This window comes from Rhincodon typus, chromosome 10, assembly GCF_021869965.1.
Source record: "Rhincodon typus isolate 14 chromosome 10, sRhiTyp1.1, whole genome shotgun sequence".
NCBI classification, from domain to species: domain Eukaryota; kingdom Metazoa; phylum Chordata; class Chondrichthyes; order Orectolobiformes; family Rhincodontidae; genus Rhincodon; species Rhincodon typus.
Window position 1 is genome coordinate 33,829,795 of NC_063341.1, and position 16,903 is coordinate 33,846,697.

The 16,903-nt window shown below is 41.2% G+C and overlaps 1 protein-coding gene across 1 annotated transcript in view; it reads right to left on the reverse strand.

The window, feature by feature from the left end:
- The window catches only part of ankrd13c (ankyrin repeat domain 13C), a 90,987-nt gene that overhangs the window by 28,061 nt on the left and 46,023 nt on the right, over positions 1–16,903 (reverse strand). The window contains exons 3-6 of the mRNA XM_020522495.2: positions 9,045–9,149; positions 7,817–7,902; positions 652–697; positions 444–510 (exon numbers count right to left, since the gene is read on the reverse strand). Of these exons, the coding sequence (XP_020378084.2) occupies positions 444–510; positions 652–697; positions 7,817–7,902; positions 9,045–9,149 (304 nt within the window). The remainder of the gene's footprint in view (positions 1–443; positions 511–651; positions 698–7,816; positions 7,903–9,044; positions 9,150–16,903) is intronic.

The following is a 16,903-nucleotide window of genomic DNA, read 5'->3' on the forward strand; positions in this document are numbered from 1 at the left end:
CTTGTATTTTGCCTTAAATCTGGTAGGTTGACCAATCAAATTGCATCTAGAATGCAACACCATATATTTACCAGTAAAATAAGAAAGTTAGGGTCTAGGCTATCTTCTGAATATTTTGGTCTGGTCCAATCTGTAACACAACTATTTAATGAACTTTGAAAAGCATATTTTTGTAAATTGAGTTAGACAGATCAATTGCTATAGACTCATGGGCACTGGTGATTATGTTAATTAACTAGCAAACTAGAGGATGTGTTAAAATTATGTCATTTTAGAAAACTAATTCTACAGATTTTTCAAAATGAATTTAAAAACTTATTTGCAGTAAAAGTTGACAATGGGAGGGAAATTAATCCTCTATCGTACGGGGTTTTGCTCATTTGCTCCCTCAGTAATTGATGTTTACATCTGAAGAATAATAATAGGATATGAAATCACGTTACCTGATGTTTATACCCTGTTTATAAATTTTACATGCGTCTGAAGGCAGAATTCTGGAAAGTAAAGGCACTGTAATAAAAAAGATAGAAAAAAAATGATGAAAACAGCTTGGTTGTTAATGATTTAAAAAATTAATATTTGAAAACTCTACGATAATTGAAGATTACAATTGCATAGAAAAGTCAAAAGAACATGACAATCAACACTTACCCCAGCTTTGAAAATCCCAGTGAAGTTCTAAATAAAAATCCCCAAGCTAACAAATAAAAGATAAATAAAGTTAGCTTTTCAAAAGGGAACATTAATTCCACTTTATGTACAGGTATAGGAATTTTACAATGGCAGATAACCTTTTATCTCAATTTACTTAAGAATTGACCAATAACACCTGACAATTCAAATCAATCTCCAACAACTGCAACATACAATGTACATACAGCTCAGAAAGAGGCTTGAAGAACTAGAATCAATTATGTTTACCCTCAAAAGATGCTTGTAAGTGTACTACCAGTGGGAAATCTTAAAGACAAAAAGGTAGACTGAAGGAAAGAAAGATGAAATTCAACAGAAACAAATGAGAAGTAATTTTTTTTTTAAATTAGAAAGAACGGTAAGGTACAAGAACAGAAGTAAGAGTAAAGTACTGGAGATTTGAAATGAAAAACAAGTGCTGGAGAAACTCAGCAGGTCTCACAGCATCGAGTCCAATGGCTCTTCTTCAGTTCCCAAACATACTGGACTCAACATTAACCGTTTCTCTGCCACAGATGTTGCCAGACCAGCTGACTTTCTCCAGCATTCTCTGCTTTCATTACAAGAGCAAGAGAGCTTGGGGAAGTGTTTGGCAAAAAAGTTTGTAAATGGCTGGATAGGTTATAAAAGCAGTCCAGAGTTATGGAAAAGCCAGGCAGGTATACTAAACCTGCATAAGATAGTACTAAAGCTGAGATGAAGAGAGACACTTCAGCAAGAATGAGAAGAATTTGGAGATTATATAAAAATAAGTTGACCAAAAAAAAAAAAATGGTTCTTGGAATCCGGGATATGAGAAGCACTGATGGATTGTAAAAGCTGAGCTCTTAAAACAGATGACCAAAAGGAGACTTGATTGTGGTGTTTAACATTGAGGGTATACATATAGTAATTATGAAGCAACAGTTTCCTATAGCTGAAGGGTTGAAACGAGATCTCTTTTCAGAAAAAAAAAAGGGAGCTTGAAGAACTACAGGTGACAGGAGAATTTTCTTTTTGAAAATAAAGTGCCTTCGTCATCACTAGACCCTGATCCAACACACTTTTTGCACTATTCATTACGTTAAAGGATACTACACAAGTAGAGTCAGAGTCATACAGAAAAGAAACAGAGCCTTCGGTCCAACTTGTCGATGCTGACCATTTTTCCCTCCCAAATTACACTAGTCCCACTTGCCTACATTTGGCTCATTTTCCTCTAAACCTTTCCTATTCATCTACCTGTCCAAATGTCTTTTAAATGTTGCAACTGTACATACATCTACCACTTCCTCTGGCAGTTCATTCCACATACGAACCACCCAAGTGAAAAAGTTGAAGGTCCCTTTCAAGTCTTTCCTCTCTTACCTTAAAAGTATGCCCTCTAGCTTTGAACTCCCCCTATACTAGGGAAAAGGCCTTTACTATTCACCTTATCTATGCTCCTCATGTTTTTATAAACTTCTATAAAGGTCATCCCTCAACCTCCTACACTCCGGGGAAAAAGTCCCAGCCTATCCAGCCTTTCCTTATAACTCAAACCCTCCAGTCCTATAAACATTGTTGTAAATCTTTTTTGCACTTTCTCCCATTTAATAATATTCTTCCTATAGCAGGGTACAGTGGCCTCACACCAATGTCCTGTATAATCACAACAGGACACCCCAACTCCTATACTCAATGGTCTGATCTATGAAGGCAAGCACCTTATCTACCCTTCTACTAGTTCCAGCAAGATGGCAGTAGAATAGGGCTTCGCAGCCCAGGGCTTGTCCGCTTTGTCCACCTTGCTTTTTTTTTTTCCATTTCTCTTTCCCCCGCTCTTTTAGTTTATTTACCTTTTGAAGAAGAGCTCAGTCACAGCAATGACATCAGCTTGGACTCACCCAAATGAGCCCAGCTAGGCTGGCCCAAGGCAGCGGTAAAAAAAAAGTTTGTGTTCCCAGCGATGTCCAACGCAGATTCATGGAGGTGACGACGTGCATAGGCCCATACAAGACTTAGCAGCATTAAAAGGTGGTTGCATCAACGTGGGCCTGAACCAGACTCATGGCGGCAGCATAGAGTTTGGGCCGCCAGCAGCATCTGCATTGTTGAGGCCCATCACAGACTCGATGGCAGGGGTATCGGTGGGGGCAAGATGGTGCCAAAGAGGGGTGAATTTTGTTCCAGTGGTGGCAGCATGGCAAAGAGGCTTGTGCCAGGCCACCAAGCCCATGGCAGAGCACTTGAGGACTGTAAAGTTGGACACTTGCTTTATTTTGTTTTTCTGCCTTTATATTCTCATATTTTGGTCTACATGTCTGTATCTTAATAGTCATTGGAGAGTGGAGACACTATACAACGCTTTTCACTATTTTGTAACAAAATACACACGACAATTTATCAAATCAAACCAATCCTGATTCAACTTTCAAAAGAATTATGTATCTGAACCCCTAGGTCTCTGTTCAATAACACTCCTGGGGTCCTACCATTAACAGTACAAAACCCACACTTGTTCATACTACTAATGCAATACCTTGCATTTGTCCAAATTAAACTCCATCTATGACCACTCAGCCCATTGTCCCAACTGATCAAGATCCCTTTGTAATCTTAGGTAACTTTCTTCATTGACAACTATACTACCAGCTTTGGTGTCACCCGCAAACATACTAACCATGCTTCCTAAAATTTCATCCAAATAGTTTAAAATAATAACAGGTTTTTTTGTCTTGGAACCACTTTGGTAGATCGTGCCAAAGGTGGTGACAGAATTGCCTTGTTCTATACTGTGCCTATTTCATTAGGCCACAGTAACGATGTGGTTTCACAACTGTCATCTGAAGAATAACATCAATCACGCCAAATTTCAGCATTGCTAAACTTTTGGTTTGTTTGAATATCAGCTGTTTGCCACGGCCCACTTGCATTGTTGCACAAATTCCATTAAGTGTGACAAACAAATTAGGTAGAAGTCAAAGATAGTGACAGACAGGAAAGAGAAATTGAGGGGAGAAAAACAGAAACAGACTTTGTGAAACAGATTTTGTAAAACATGCCACAGGAATAGCTGCTTGTTAAAGCCTGAAGTGATGAAAACTGAAGATAAAATCTGGAAATAGGTAAGGACCTATGCGGGACAAAGAATAGCAAGTAGCAGGATAAAAATTGAAAAGGAAGAAAATGCGTTTTTAAACTAAAGGAGGTGTAAAAGACTGTAGAACTAACTTTGACAGTGGCAAGTTAAATGAAGTAGGAATCAGTTTTAAATGATCCAGTAAAATAGGAAATATCATAAAGGCACTTGTTCAAGTTACTTAATATAACAAGGAATAAATGACTACAACACAAAAACATATTCAGGAATCATTTTAACACCATTCAACACAATGACAAAGGCTATACACACAGATGTCCAAACATGACATTTCCAAGTAATATTAATAGCCAAAACCTTATTTTTAAATTTGGCCAACATTAGTTCTATTAGAATTGTGTATGCAAATAGCAATTCTATTTGAACAACACTATCCTTCTGGCCTGTAAAATCTCCAGCTCTACAAAGCAGTCAGCACCAGATTATGCCCTCTTGATGAGCCAAACATCCTGAGCTTCACAAGCCATCACCCAGTTTCGATAAGTTTAGAAACTAAAATTGGCTAACCAGATTTTCAGAGGTCAAAACTGCAACACATTGAAATGTTTTGGAAAGCTGGGGCTCCACAACAATTAATATACTGGATAATCATGACCAGGAGTTTGGGGAAGAGATGTTGAAGGCAGAGGTTTTGAGATAAAATCTGGAACATGTCCAGGGTCGGCAACTTTGTTTCAGAAATCACTTCAAAGGCATCAACAATCGAGCCATCAATACCGAATAGTTGTTAAAACTTCCTCTGAGATGTCAAGGAAATGGTGGGGGTTAGATGCATTCCATTGCAATCTACAGACAATAATGCGAGGGGTATTTACAGGAAAAATGGGATGAAACCTCAGTCTCTTCTGCCACATATAAATTCAGTCTGGGAAACGGGACAGCTGAAAATTGCTGCACATGAACTTATGAAATTGTCCAGACACTACAACATTTAATGAGAAAAATCAGACTGTCCCAGCAAAACCGAGACTTCACATCACCCTAAAAATAGAAGGGTCTCCCTTTTATCATAGGGAACGAGGGGACATGCTTTTTCAATATCACAAGTATGTGGAATTCTCTCCACAAGAAAGTACTGGAGGCTGGTGTCAATATTTAAAAAAGGTAGTACAAATTGCTACTTGAACAAAAGAGTCAACGGTTACAGGGTATACAGGAAAGTAGAGTTGAAGCACAATCAGATTAGCTATAATCTTATGAAATGGCAGGGCAGGACAAAGAGGCTAAATGCCTCCTAATCACTGCCAGACTGCTGCTCTTAATTCAGATGTTCATATGTAATAGTTCTGACCTGACCTAAATTCACCTGACCTGAATCCATGTAACCAGAATCAGTCTAAAATAAGACCCAGCTGCCAACTGTTCTATTTGAAAACAAGAGAAGCAGCTGGCTTGGCTTTGTTAGAACAAAGTAGAGAATCTCAGCAGATCTGGCAGCATCAGTGGAGAAAGAGTTAACGTTTCAAGTCCAATATGACTCTCCTTCAGAACACAGACTTGAAATGTTAATGTGTTTCTTTCTCCGTTTCTAGATGAATAGAAAGTATTAGGGGATTATAATCTTCAAAATTATGGAATTCATATTTGGAGAATTAGTTGTTACTAATAAACAACAATTTCTTACTAATTTATTTTTGCTCCAATTTGATTCTTCTTTAATAAAATAAAAAAGATACTGAGTTTCTAAGACCACAAGGAATAATACCTGTACTTTTGCTATGATGTATTCAGTAAAACGCAAAACTAAAAATATCCTCTTAGTTATTCGTATATTTTAGATGACAACCTAGTTTTATGAATTAACATTTTAACATCTGATAGAGAAGCTGAGAAATAATTCTGATGTAAATGTCACTCAAACAAGACCGAGACACAAGCAGAAACTTTTGGAAAAACTCAGCTGTGGACAGAGAGCAGAATTAATGTTAACAGTCCTCTGACCCTCCTTCAGAACTTCAAACAAGCCTGGGTTTATTACACTTAATAGCTAACCTATGTTTGACAGGCAAAATCATTTGCTGGTGAAAAAAAATGCGAATGAAGAATGATCACTCTCCAACCTAGTAATGGACCCAGAGAGTGGAGAAAGGATTGTAAAATGATTAGCAATATAATTTACTCATCTGAATTACATAATCAAATACTTAAATTAAAAAAGCAAGATAACTTGCTTGCATTTGTTGGAATTATGACACCTTGCTATTGAAAAAGTGATGCAGGATGAATTAGTTAAAAAGTTTCTTTTGTTTAATTTATCTGTGTTTTTGCTGACAGCAGCAGTTTGGATTTAAAGAAAGGAAAGCAATTAGACAAATGTGTGTTCTAACTTGCAGCTGGAGGAAGAAATCTCCAGTGGTCCTTAAAAGTGTTTTATGGCAGAACACAGTTCACCTTGAATAGTTGTAGTCTTTGTACAACACTTTCCAAGCTATGGAAGCAGGCTGGGTAAGCCAGGACTAAAAGCTGAAGACTTGACAGTTTCAAGATTGGTAAAAGAACCAATGCAGGGTCATTTAGCCAAAAAAAAATTGAAAGGTCTGCTTAGACTCCTACCTCAGGAGGAAGAAATGGAATACCAAGGAAAATTTAAGCAAATTCTAATGTGCTGTGGCAAATCTTTTGGGTCTGTTTCAGGAAAAGGTGAATGAATATCAAAGATTTCATAACAAGTAAACTTCTTTCAGCGAGTGGTTTTGGTGGGGGAAGTATAAAGCAGAACTAGGTTTATAGCACAAATCTTATTTGAAAATGATTCACCTTTTATTTAAGATAATTTCCTTTTTAATAAAGTTAAATTTTGTCAAGACATGCAAAATCTTTGATGTACCTCTGTCGATTAACTGTTGGGTGTTTGGATTTCTTTGTAAGATGTTGACAATCCCTAGAAGGATCACAACAGCAACTTCCTTTCTAATTTAGCACAATATATTTTGGGTCACAAAAGGATTTTAAACTACTATACACTGAGCATTATCACTTTAAAATCTGGTTGTTGAGCTACTGAAAATGCTAACTTGGTATCAAAGAGGATTCATACAACAGAAGGCATTTCAGTGGACTCGAAAGGAAAGGAAAGAAAGAATTATAGGCTCAACACTTCCAATCTTCCATGTGGAGAAGGAAGTTAAGGCTGCATCAAGTTAAATTTTGTATTTTTTTCTTGGCTTGGTGCATGAAATATAAAACTTGTTCATTGATTGATGGGTTAGGTATCAACTTAACTGTTGGTAACAGTTACATATGTGAATTAACGCACTGTTATTAGCAAGGAGGACAAACTGGAAGAAATTGTTAATCAGTATCTAGTAATTATGAAAATAATGAAAACCAATGTTTTAGTAATACAAAAAAAACATATGATCTTAAGATTGTAAGATATTGAAACAGAATTAGACCTGTCAGCCAGTTGATAATGACTGATATTTCCAGCTCCATTCCCTCACCTTTGCCCCGTAATCTTTGATCCCCTCACTAAATCTCTCTCTCACACTCTTCACCTCATCCACTGTTTCCAAGCCTCTTGGTATTAAATATTTCAACAATTTAGTGCTTGTAACAATAAAAGTTTTCGTAGTAAGTGATATGAAAAGATGGGGGAAAAAAGAACAGAAATATGTTCAAAAGAACAAGGACAAAATGTCAAGCCACAATGCAAAATAAACACTGGGGTACACAATAGACTAGAATGATTCCCTTCAACATCTCTCCTTTCCCCTCTCTGGAGAAAAGTAACCCCTGCTTAAGAGATAGTAGGAACTGCAGATGCTGGAGAATCCGAGATAACAAGGTGTAGAGCTGGATGAACACAGCAGGCCAAGCGGCATCAGAGGAGCAGGAAGGCACACCTTGGCCTGCTGTGTTCATCCAGCTCTACACCTTGTTATCCCTTACCCCTGCTTAAACTTGATCATGACATCAGAATCAAGTTCTGGAGTACAGTGACATAGAACATTTAAATTATCACTCCGACGTATAAAAAAAGCCACAAAATTTCAAGCTTACTTCTTTCAGAGCTTTTAGTAATCGAGGTCGTTTTTCCTCTACATTTTCTCTTGATTGTTGTTTAAGTTTTCGTAACAAAGCTGTGACTAGAAATAAAACAGAAAAGAAATACTTCAATAGCTCTTTAGCAAATCTCATTTTGAAAATTATGCTTTTCAGAGGTTTCCTGGTTCAGTTCCTTCCATTATAATTCAGTGATACAGCAGGAACAGAATTGATACAGTTTCACCATTTATAAACCATCCATATTTATCACAAATAACTGTCAACAGTCACCATTTGCCAGCCTCTTTGCATCAATTATAAAAGTGGCATGCAAGTCACAAAGATCAAGCACTATTAAAGATCATTTCAGCCAGTTCAAGCAAAGTTTTCACATCATCTGTTCTGCATCCTGAGACATCCACTGCATCTGAATTTTTTGATATTGCAGCTATCCTCTATCATATTTCAAATAGACTTATCTACTCATTGCAAATGTGCCACCATCCACTTCAATCTTTACTCTAGTTTTCCCTAAACGTATCCCTTAAATTACTTTATTTGATGTGCATACTCAATTTATGTTCAACTTTATATCATAGCTGATCCATGACATTGTGATGCTGTGAGCGACACTCTGCTGCTAGTGTTATCACCAGTGTAATTACATGCCACTAATTCCCTTCAGCAACCCATTACCTTCACTGATGACATTAGCCTGCAGCTTCTGCTCAAGTTAGCAAAACTGACTACTCTACACTGTTGCACCAAATCAAAATCCCTGAACTAATCAACTGCTAGTGAATCACTTTTGAGATTTATGCAATAGCCATCTTAAAATGAGTACAAAAAACTTTGCCATAGAATATTTGGGCTGAACATTGCTTCAATTCAACAGTGCATGCGTTGAAAGATGAAGGATGAAGATTCACACGGTGGGAGGCAGATTTACTCAGTACATGAAGCATCAGGTCTTTAATTGCAGAACGGATTGAGAATTTCATACCACTTTATAAAGTAGCTAAATCTTGTCAATACCAACAAATACATTACGAATGAGTAAGGACTCGACATCAATAGATTTTGGCTAAAAAAAAATTCCACTTTTCTGTAGATAACGGAGGCGACAACAAAGTGGTAATTAAATGAAACTGGAAGTAGAGTCTGAAGAGGAGTGAGCAACTGGCATAATAATTCACCTTTGTTTACTCCAAATTTAAACAATTGAGACAGCTGATTGTCTTACTCATTTGACGGTCTCCATAGCTGATGGCTTCTGCCAGCGGACTCCATCCCTGAGCATTTTTCACCTTTACTACAGCATTGTGAGCAAGTAGTAAATGGGCACACTCTGCAATGAGAAAAATGCATAGATGAAGCACAGTTAGTCAGGATTGCCAACTTCAAATTAATTTCATGTGGCAAGAATGTAATGGCAGTCTTGTTAAAGTCTATCACAAGAAGTTTTTATTTATTTCAGATTGCTAAATTAGTAATGGGAATTTCATCACTATTTCACAACCAACTGTTCGATGGTGCAATTTATATAAAAGTCCATAGAGTAAAAAGGGAAACAGAAGTTTAATAATGATCTAACCAGCAATACTACTGCCGTGCCCCACAATGCTCTCTTGAAAATGTGCATTACCATTCAAGTCAAGAATTGCAAATCAAATGTTTAGTTGCTAAAGGCACTACAGTTATCAGCCTTAGAGACAAGGACAGACCAGTTTATATTTTCCATTTAATTCTTGTAACATGTTTCTATGCAACAAGCCGCTTCATTGTAACAACAGGGTATCAAACGGAATTGATGTGCCTGGACAGATTGGATCACAGTGATACTCAGAGCCGAACTATTAGACAAAGCTGACTTTTTGGCATTTGAAGGGCAACTACTTGGTCAAGTTGAAATGGTATCTTCATAGCAACCAGGTGATGAATGAATCAGTTTCCTTATTTTTTTTAGGTCCTCAGTTGGCCACAAAGATCAAAACGTTTTGGCACATAGCCAAAATCAAGCTCAACAAAACATAGATAACAAGGTGTAGAGCTGAATGAACACAGCAGGCCAAGCAGCATCATAGGAGCAGGAAAGCTGACGTTTCGGGCCTAGACCCTTCATCAGAAATGGGGGAGGGGAAGGGGGTTCTGAAATAAACAGGGAGAGAGGGGGAGGCGGATAGAAGATGGATAGAGGAGAAGATAGGTGGAGAGGTAACAGACAGGTCAAAGAGGCAGGGGTGGAGCCAGTAAAGGTGAGTGGAGGTGGGGAGTGTAGTGTAGGTAGGATGACGGACAGGTCAAGGGGGCGGGATGAGGTTAGTAGGTAGGAAATGGGGGTGCGGCTTGAGGTGGGAGGAAAGAACAGGTTAGGGAGGCGGGGACGAGCTGGGCTGGTTTTGGGATGCGGTATGGGGAGGAGAGATTTTGAAGCTTGTGAAATCCACATTGATACCATTGGGCTGCAGGGTTCCCAAGCGGAATATGAGTTGCTGTTCCTGCAACCTTCGGGTGGCATCGTTGTGGCACTGCAGGCGGCCCAGGATGGACATGTCGTCTGAGGAATGGGAGGGGGAGTTGAAATGGTTCGCGACTGGGAGTTGGTTATTGCGAACCGAGCGTAGGTGTTCTGCAAAGCAGTCCCCAAGCCTCCGCTTGGTTTCCCCGATGTAGAGGAGGCCACAACAGGAACAGCGGATGCAGTATACCACATTAGCAGAAGTGCAGGTGAACATCTGCTTGATGTGGAAAGTCTTCTTGGGGCCTGGAATGGGGGCAGGTGTAGCACTTCCTGCAGTTGCAGGGAAAAGTGCCGTGTGTGGTGGGGCTGGAGGGGAGTGTGGAGCGGATAAGGGAGTCACGGAGAGAGTGGTCCCTCCGGAAAGCAGATAAGGGTGGGGAGGGAAAAATGTCGTTGGTGGTGGGGTCAGATTGCAGATGGCGGAAGTGTCGGAGGATGATGCATTGGATCTGGAGGTTGGTGGGGTGGTACGTGAGGACGAGGGGGGATTCTTTTTTGGTTGTTATTGTGGGCATGGGGTGTGAGGGATGAGTTGCGGGAAATGCAGGAGACGCGGGAGACATGGTCGAGGGCGTTCTTGCGAGGTCGGGGGGGGGGGGGGGCGGGGGGGCGGTTCTTGAAAAACGAGGACCATCGGGAGTGGAATGCCTCATCCTGGGAGCAGATGCGGCAGAGGCGAAGGAATTGGGAATAAGGGATGGCATTTTTGCAGGAAGGTGGGTGGGAGGTGAATTCTAGGTAGCTGTGGGAGTCAGTGGGCTTGAAATGGATATCGGTTTCTAGGTGGTTGCCCGAGATGGAGACAGAGGTCCAGGAAGGTGAGAGGTGTTAGAGATGGCCCAGGTGAACTTAAGGTTGGGGTGGAAGGTGTTGGTGAAGTGGATGAACTGTTCAAGCTCCTCGTGGGAGCATGAGGCGGCACCGATACAGTCATCAATGTAACAGAGGAAGAGGTGGGGTTTAGGGCCAGCGTAGGTACCGAAGAGGGATTGTTCCACGTAACCTACAAAGAGGCAGGCATAGTTTGGACCTATGTGGGCACCCACGGCTACCCCCTTTGTCTGTAGGAAGTGGGAGGAATTGAAAGAGAAGTTGTTGAGGGTGAGGACCAGTTTGGCTAAGCGGATGAGGGTGTCAGTGGAGCGGGACTGGTCGGGCCTGCGGGACAGGAAGAAGTGGAGGGCCTTTAGGCCATCTGTATGGGGAATGCAGGTGTACAGGGACTGGATGTCCTGTCCCGTACATCTCAGATGTCCCCGTTTTTCAAGGACTGCACTCTCCGTGACTCCCTTGTCCGCTCCACACTCCCCTCCAGCCCCACCACACCTGGCACTTCTCCTGCAACCGCAGGAAGTGCTACACCTGCCCCCATACCTCCTCCCTCACCCCCATCCCAGGCCCAAAGGAGACTTTCCACATCAAGCAGATGTTCACCTGCACATCTGCTAATGTGGTATACTGCATCCGCTGTTCCCGTTGTGGCCTCCTCCACATCGGGGAAACCAAGCGGAGGCTTGGGGACTGCTTTGCAGAACACCTACGCTCGGTTCGCAATAAACAACTGCACCTCCCAGTCGCGAACCATTTCAACTCCCCCTCCCATTCCTCAGACGACATGTCCATCCTGGGCCTCCTGCAGTGCCACAACAATGCCACCCGAAGGTTGCAGGAACAGCAACTCATATTCCACTTGGGAACCCTGCAGCCCAATAGTATCAATGTGGATTTCACAAGCTTCAAAATCTCCCCTCCCCATACCGCATCCCAAAACCAGCCCAGCTCGTCCCCGCCTCCCTAACCTGTTCTTCCTCCCACCTATCCCCTCCTCCCACCTCAAGCCACACCCCCATCTCCTACCTACTAACCTCATCCCGCCCCCTTGACCTGTCCATCCTCCTGGACTGACCTACCTCCACTCACCTTTACTGGCTCTATCCCAGCCTCTTTGACCTGTCTGTCTCCTCTCCGCCTATCTTCTCCTCTATCCGCCTCCCCCTCTCTCCCTATTTATTTCAGAACCCCCTCCCCCATTTCTGAAGAAGGGTCTCGGCCCGAAACATCAGCTTGGCCTGCTGTGTTCATCCAGCTCTACACCTTGTTACCTCAGATTTTCCAGCATCTACAGTTCCTACTACCCTCTCAACCAAAACATAGCCCTAATTAAAACTTCAAGGTTTTCACAAGTTTAAAAAAAAAGGAAATTTATTACTTACTAACATACAGGGGAAAAAAAATAAAATGAGACATTGGCCAGCACAGATATAAAGTTTAAGGTGTGGGAGGACATCCTTTTGTTCTAGAAGATAAGAATAGAGATAGTAAGAACTGCAGATGCTGGAGTCAAAGATAACAGTGTGGAGCTGGAGGAACACAGGCACTATTCCCCCACATTGATGACTGTATTGGTGCTGCCTCGTGCTCCCACGAGGAGTTTGAACAGTTCATCAACTTCACTAACACCTTCCACCCAAACATCAAGCTCACCTGGGCCATCTCTGAAACCTCTCTCTCCTTCCTGGACCCCCCCCCTCCCTCCCATCTCTAGTGACCACCTCAAAACTAATATCTATTTCAAGCCCACCGACTCCCACAGCTACCTGGACTACACCACCTCTCACTCACCTTCCTGCAAGAAGGCAATCCCCTACTCCCAATTCCTCTGCCCCTGCCACGTCTGCTCCCAAAGATGGGGCATTCCACTTCCGAACATCCCAGATGTCCTCTTACTTCAAGGACCGCAACTTCCCCCTTCAGTGGTCAAAAATGCTCTAACCGCATCTCTTGCGTTTCCCGCATATCCCCTCCCCACAAAAACCAAAGACAGAATCCCCCTTGTCCTCACGCATCACTCCACTAACCTCTGGATTCAACATATCATTCTCCGCCACTTCTGCCACCTGCACTCTAACCCCACTACGAAGGATATATTTCCCTGCCCACCCCTATCTGCCTTCTGTAGGGACTGCTCTCTCCGCAACTCCCTCGTCCGCTCCACACTCCCCACTAGCCCCACCACGCCCTGCATCTTCCCCTGCAGTCGCAGGAAGTGCTACACCTGGCCCTACACTTTCCCCTTCTCTCCAGACACCCCCCCACCCCAATCCAAGGAACCAAAAACAGCTTCCACATTAGCGGATGTGCAGGTGAACATCTGTCTCATGTGGCTTACTGCATCCGCTGCGGCCTCCTCTACATCAGTGAGAGCGGGCGGAGGCTTGGAGACTGCTTTGCTTTGTAGAGCACCTACGCTCGGTTCACGACAAGTGACAACACCTTCCAGTCGCGAACCATTTCAACTCCCCCTCCCACTCCCTGGGCGACAGATCTATCTGGGGCCTCCTCCAGTGTCACAATGACGCCACTCGGAAACTGGAGGAGCAGCATCTCATATTCTGCCTTGGGAGCCTACAGCCCAATGGTCTCAATATGGACTTTACTAGTTTCAAAAATCTCTCCACCCCTGACCTCATCCCATGGCCAACCCTCCCCCTCATCCCCACCACCTTGACCTGACACATCCTGTCCATTTTCTCTCCCACCTATTGGCCCTTCCCATGTCACTGACCAATCCCCACTATTCCCTACCTGCACTCATCTATCACCATCCCACCTACCTTCCCCAGCCCTACCCCTCTATTTATTTCAGAGCTCTCTTCCCCTTCCGCTATTTCTGAAGGGTCCCTACCCGAAACATCAGCTTTCCTGCTCCTCTGATGCTGCCTGACCTGCTGTGTTCCTCCAGCTCCACATGAAGATAAAGAATAGGCCATTTAACACCAGGTTCAAGAGTCCTGGAGACCATTGTAAGCTAGTGTTTAGTCAAGCTCTTGTAACCTCATCAAAATTTGCAGAATCAAGTTCTTGGTGAAAAGATGTTTTTCTCATTTTCTTTACCACCGATGTTGACCCTAAAAGTAAACAAACAAACAAACGTCTTCCAGCCCTTGCTTTAACCAATTCAATTTCTTTCCCTTTTCTTGCTGTTCTTCAAAAGCAGACACTGAAGGCTTTTGTGCAATCACAAATCTGGCTTTATTGCCTTTCCAAACGAGAGAGTAGCAGGCAACCTTTTAAATGTCCAATATGAGCAACTTGTCATACTGTGCAAATTAAAACAGGAGACGATGGGAGATCCTGGACAGCTGACTCAGTTAACTGGTTTCATCACCTTTAGACAAATTAGACAATTTTGATAAAATACCCAATTTCAGTTCAGAGGTCTTTGGTTTCCTGAACTTGCCTGAAATCTATGCTCAAGTGATCATTGCGGCCATTTCAGATCCAGGTTTTTAAAAAAGAAGCTATTTTAGTCCGCGAGGGTCTCCGTTATTAAAGTAAGCTGGTGGCAGTTGGAAATTGATAGTAATGTCAAAATGAGCTTTTTTTTTTCCTTCCAGCATATTCACAAGGCTAGAAAGTCATGTATTTTGTTTTTTAATCTAAACTGCTCCCCCCATTCTCTCACAGGGCTTGGGAGTTGCTGGCAAGGCCAATATTTTCACTCATCCCCGACTGCCTTTGGACTGATTAGCTTGCTAAACCATTTCGGACAGCAGTTAACCATTGCCAAAAACAGGACCAGAATCGTGGATTACCCCTCCACCCAAATAGAAAGGGCAGTGAACTAAATGGACTATTGCAACAGTGAGAGTTTCACAGTCACCATAACGGAGACTAGCTTACATATTTCATATATATTAAAGGGAATTTAAATTCCACCAGCTGCTCAAAGCATTGCTTGGACCTCTGGATTACTAGTTCAATGACATTACCAGTTCAGTCACCATCTTACCTTGCAAACAACATAATGAGTTTAGAAATAAGGATTGCACTTTTGTTAAAATTCCCAAACAGCTCCTATGACATAGAACATAACAAATAGGAACAGTAGACCATTTTGTTGATCGAGCAAACAGAACTTTATACCATGCAAAATCACACATAGCTCCATATTCCAAGAAGAGCACCACAATGCTTAAAAGTGTAATTTTTTTTAAAGACATAATGACTAATGACTGAGCAAACACAGCAAATTGCTGTTTAGGGAGGGAAATTGCTTCAGTTTCTTATTTCTCTACATATGCTTAAAAGCGTAACATCAAGAAAAATATGGTTAAAATAATAATTATACTAATACTAAGACTGGGGGATTAAAAAAAAAGCAATCAAGTTTTGCTGTTTAATGCAATTTAGCTTATTGCTTTAAATCTCAGTACAATTGTATTATTGTTTTACGCTCTGTGCTACACTCTGACTGCTAGCCAAAACACTCCTTCCCTCACACAAAATGCAGGATACTTCAGGCAAGATTCATGAATTGACTAGATAACAAGTCTACCGTCAGGTACCAGAACTTGACACTTACCAAAAATCATTTGAAAATTCATTGAAAAATACTCCAACATAGTAAAGGACAAAAAAAATTTATCAAATAGATTTTTGCATCCTAAATCAAATCAATCATTCTCTACAACTACACATGCACACAAATGCTAGAAGAACTGAGTTATGTTTTCTTGATCATATCAAAACCCATTCAAACATTGTCAAAAATGTATTTAAGTACTGAGTCTTGAAAAGACCTTTTTCTAAATAAAACCCATGTTATTTTAAAATGTTTATTTAAAATAAAAATTTGGCTTTCAATAGTATATCAAAAACCACCAAAAATTAACCATTTGAGTGCTTTAAAAGTTCTGGTGTGTCAAAGAGCTTAACAGAAAATGAAATATTGTTGACATGTAGTTACCACTCTGATTATACAAATTAAAATTTTCACAAGGCACAACCTCCCAAAAACAATGGGATAGATAAATCAATATGGAATTGATATGATACCGGTATGGAATTAAGTATTGGTTGGGATATAGATCTTCCCTGCCCTTCCAATAACGCCACTGGATTTTTTTTTTGCATAATAGATACTAGAATCTCACCTAAAAAAGGTGGGTCATTGAAAAATGAAATACTCCCTCAGCATCGAGGTACAAAAGCATTAGCCCTGGTTATGTATTTGACCACAAGACTCTAGTACAAGGGCAAAACCACCTAAGATGATACATGGAGAACTTGAACACCATCTCACAATATAAAGCTACAAGACTGGGTTGAAAGCAAAGGAACAAAAACAACTGCCAGAATATACACAAAGCACTAGCATCACACCAGCAATAATCCAATGTGAAATCTCAACCATCGTGGAATGGTTATTTCCTTTGGTACAAACAATTTCAGAGTCTGATATGAAATAGCTGACAAGATAATTCCCAACTGATCATTTTTACTTTTGAAGATTCATTGAGGCAGGGAGGAGGAGGATATGTAATGTTTCTAGAGTACTGACAATTTAATGCCAGCTTAGTCCAAGATTATTACCAGAACAGTCACAAAGTATAAACACTGAAAATGAAAAACAAAAAAGTTGCCTTTAAAACCCAAGTTGAACGGCATGGTCCAAACAAAACTGGAATTTTAGTTCAGAGACAGTAGAAACTGCAGATGCTGGAGAATCCGAGACAACAAGGTGCAGGGCTGGATGAACACAGCAGGCCAAGCAGCATCATAGGAGCAGAGAGGCTGAC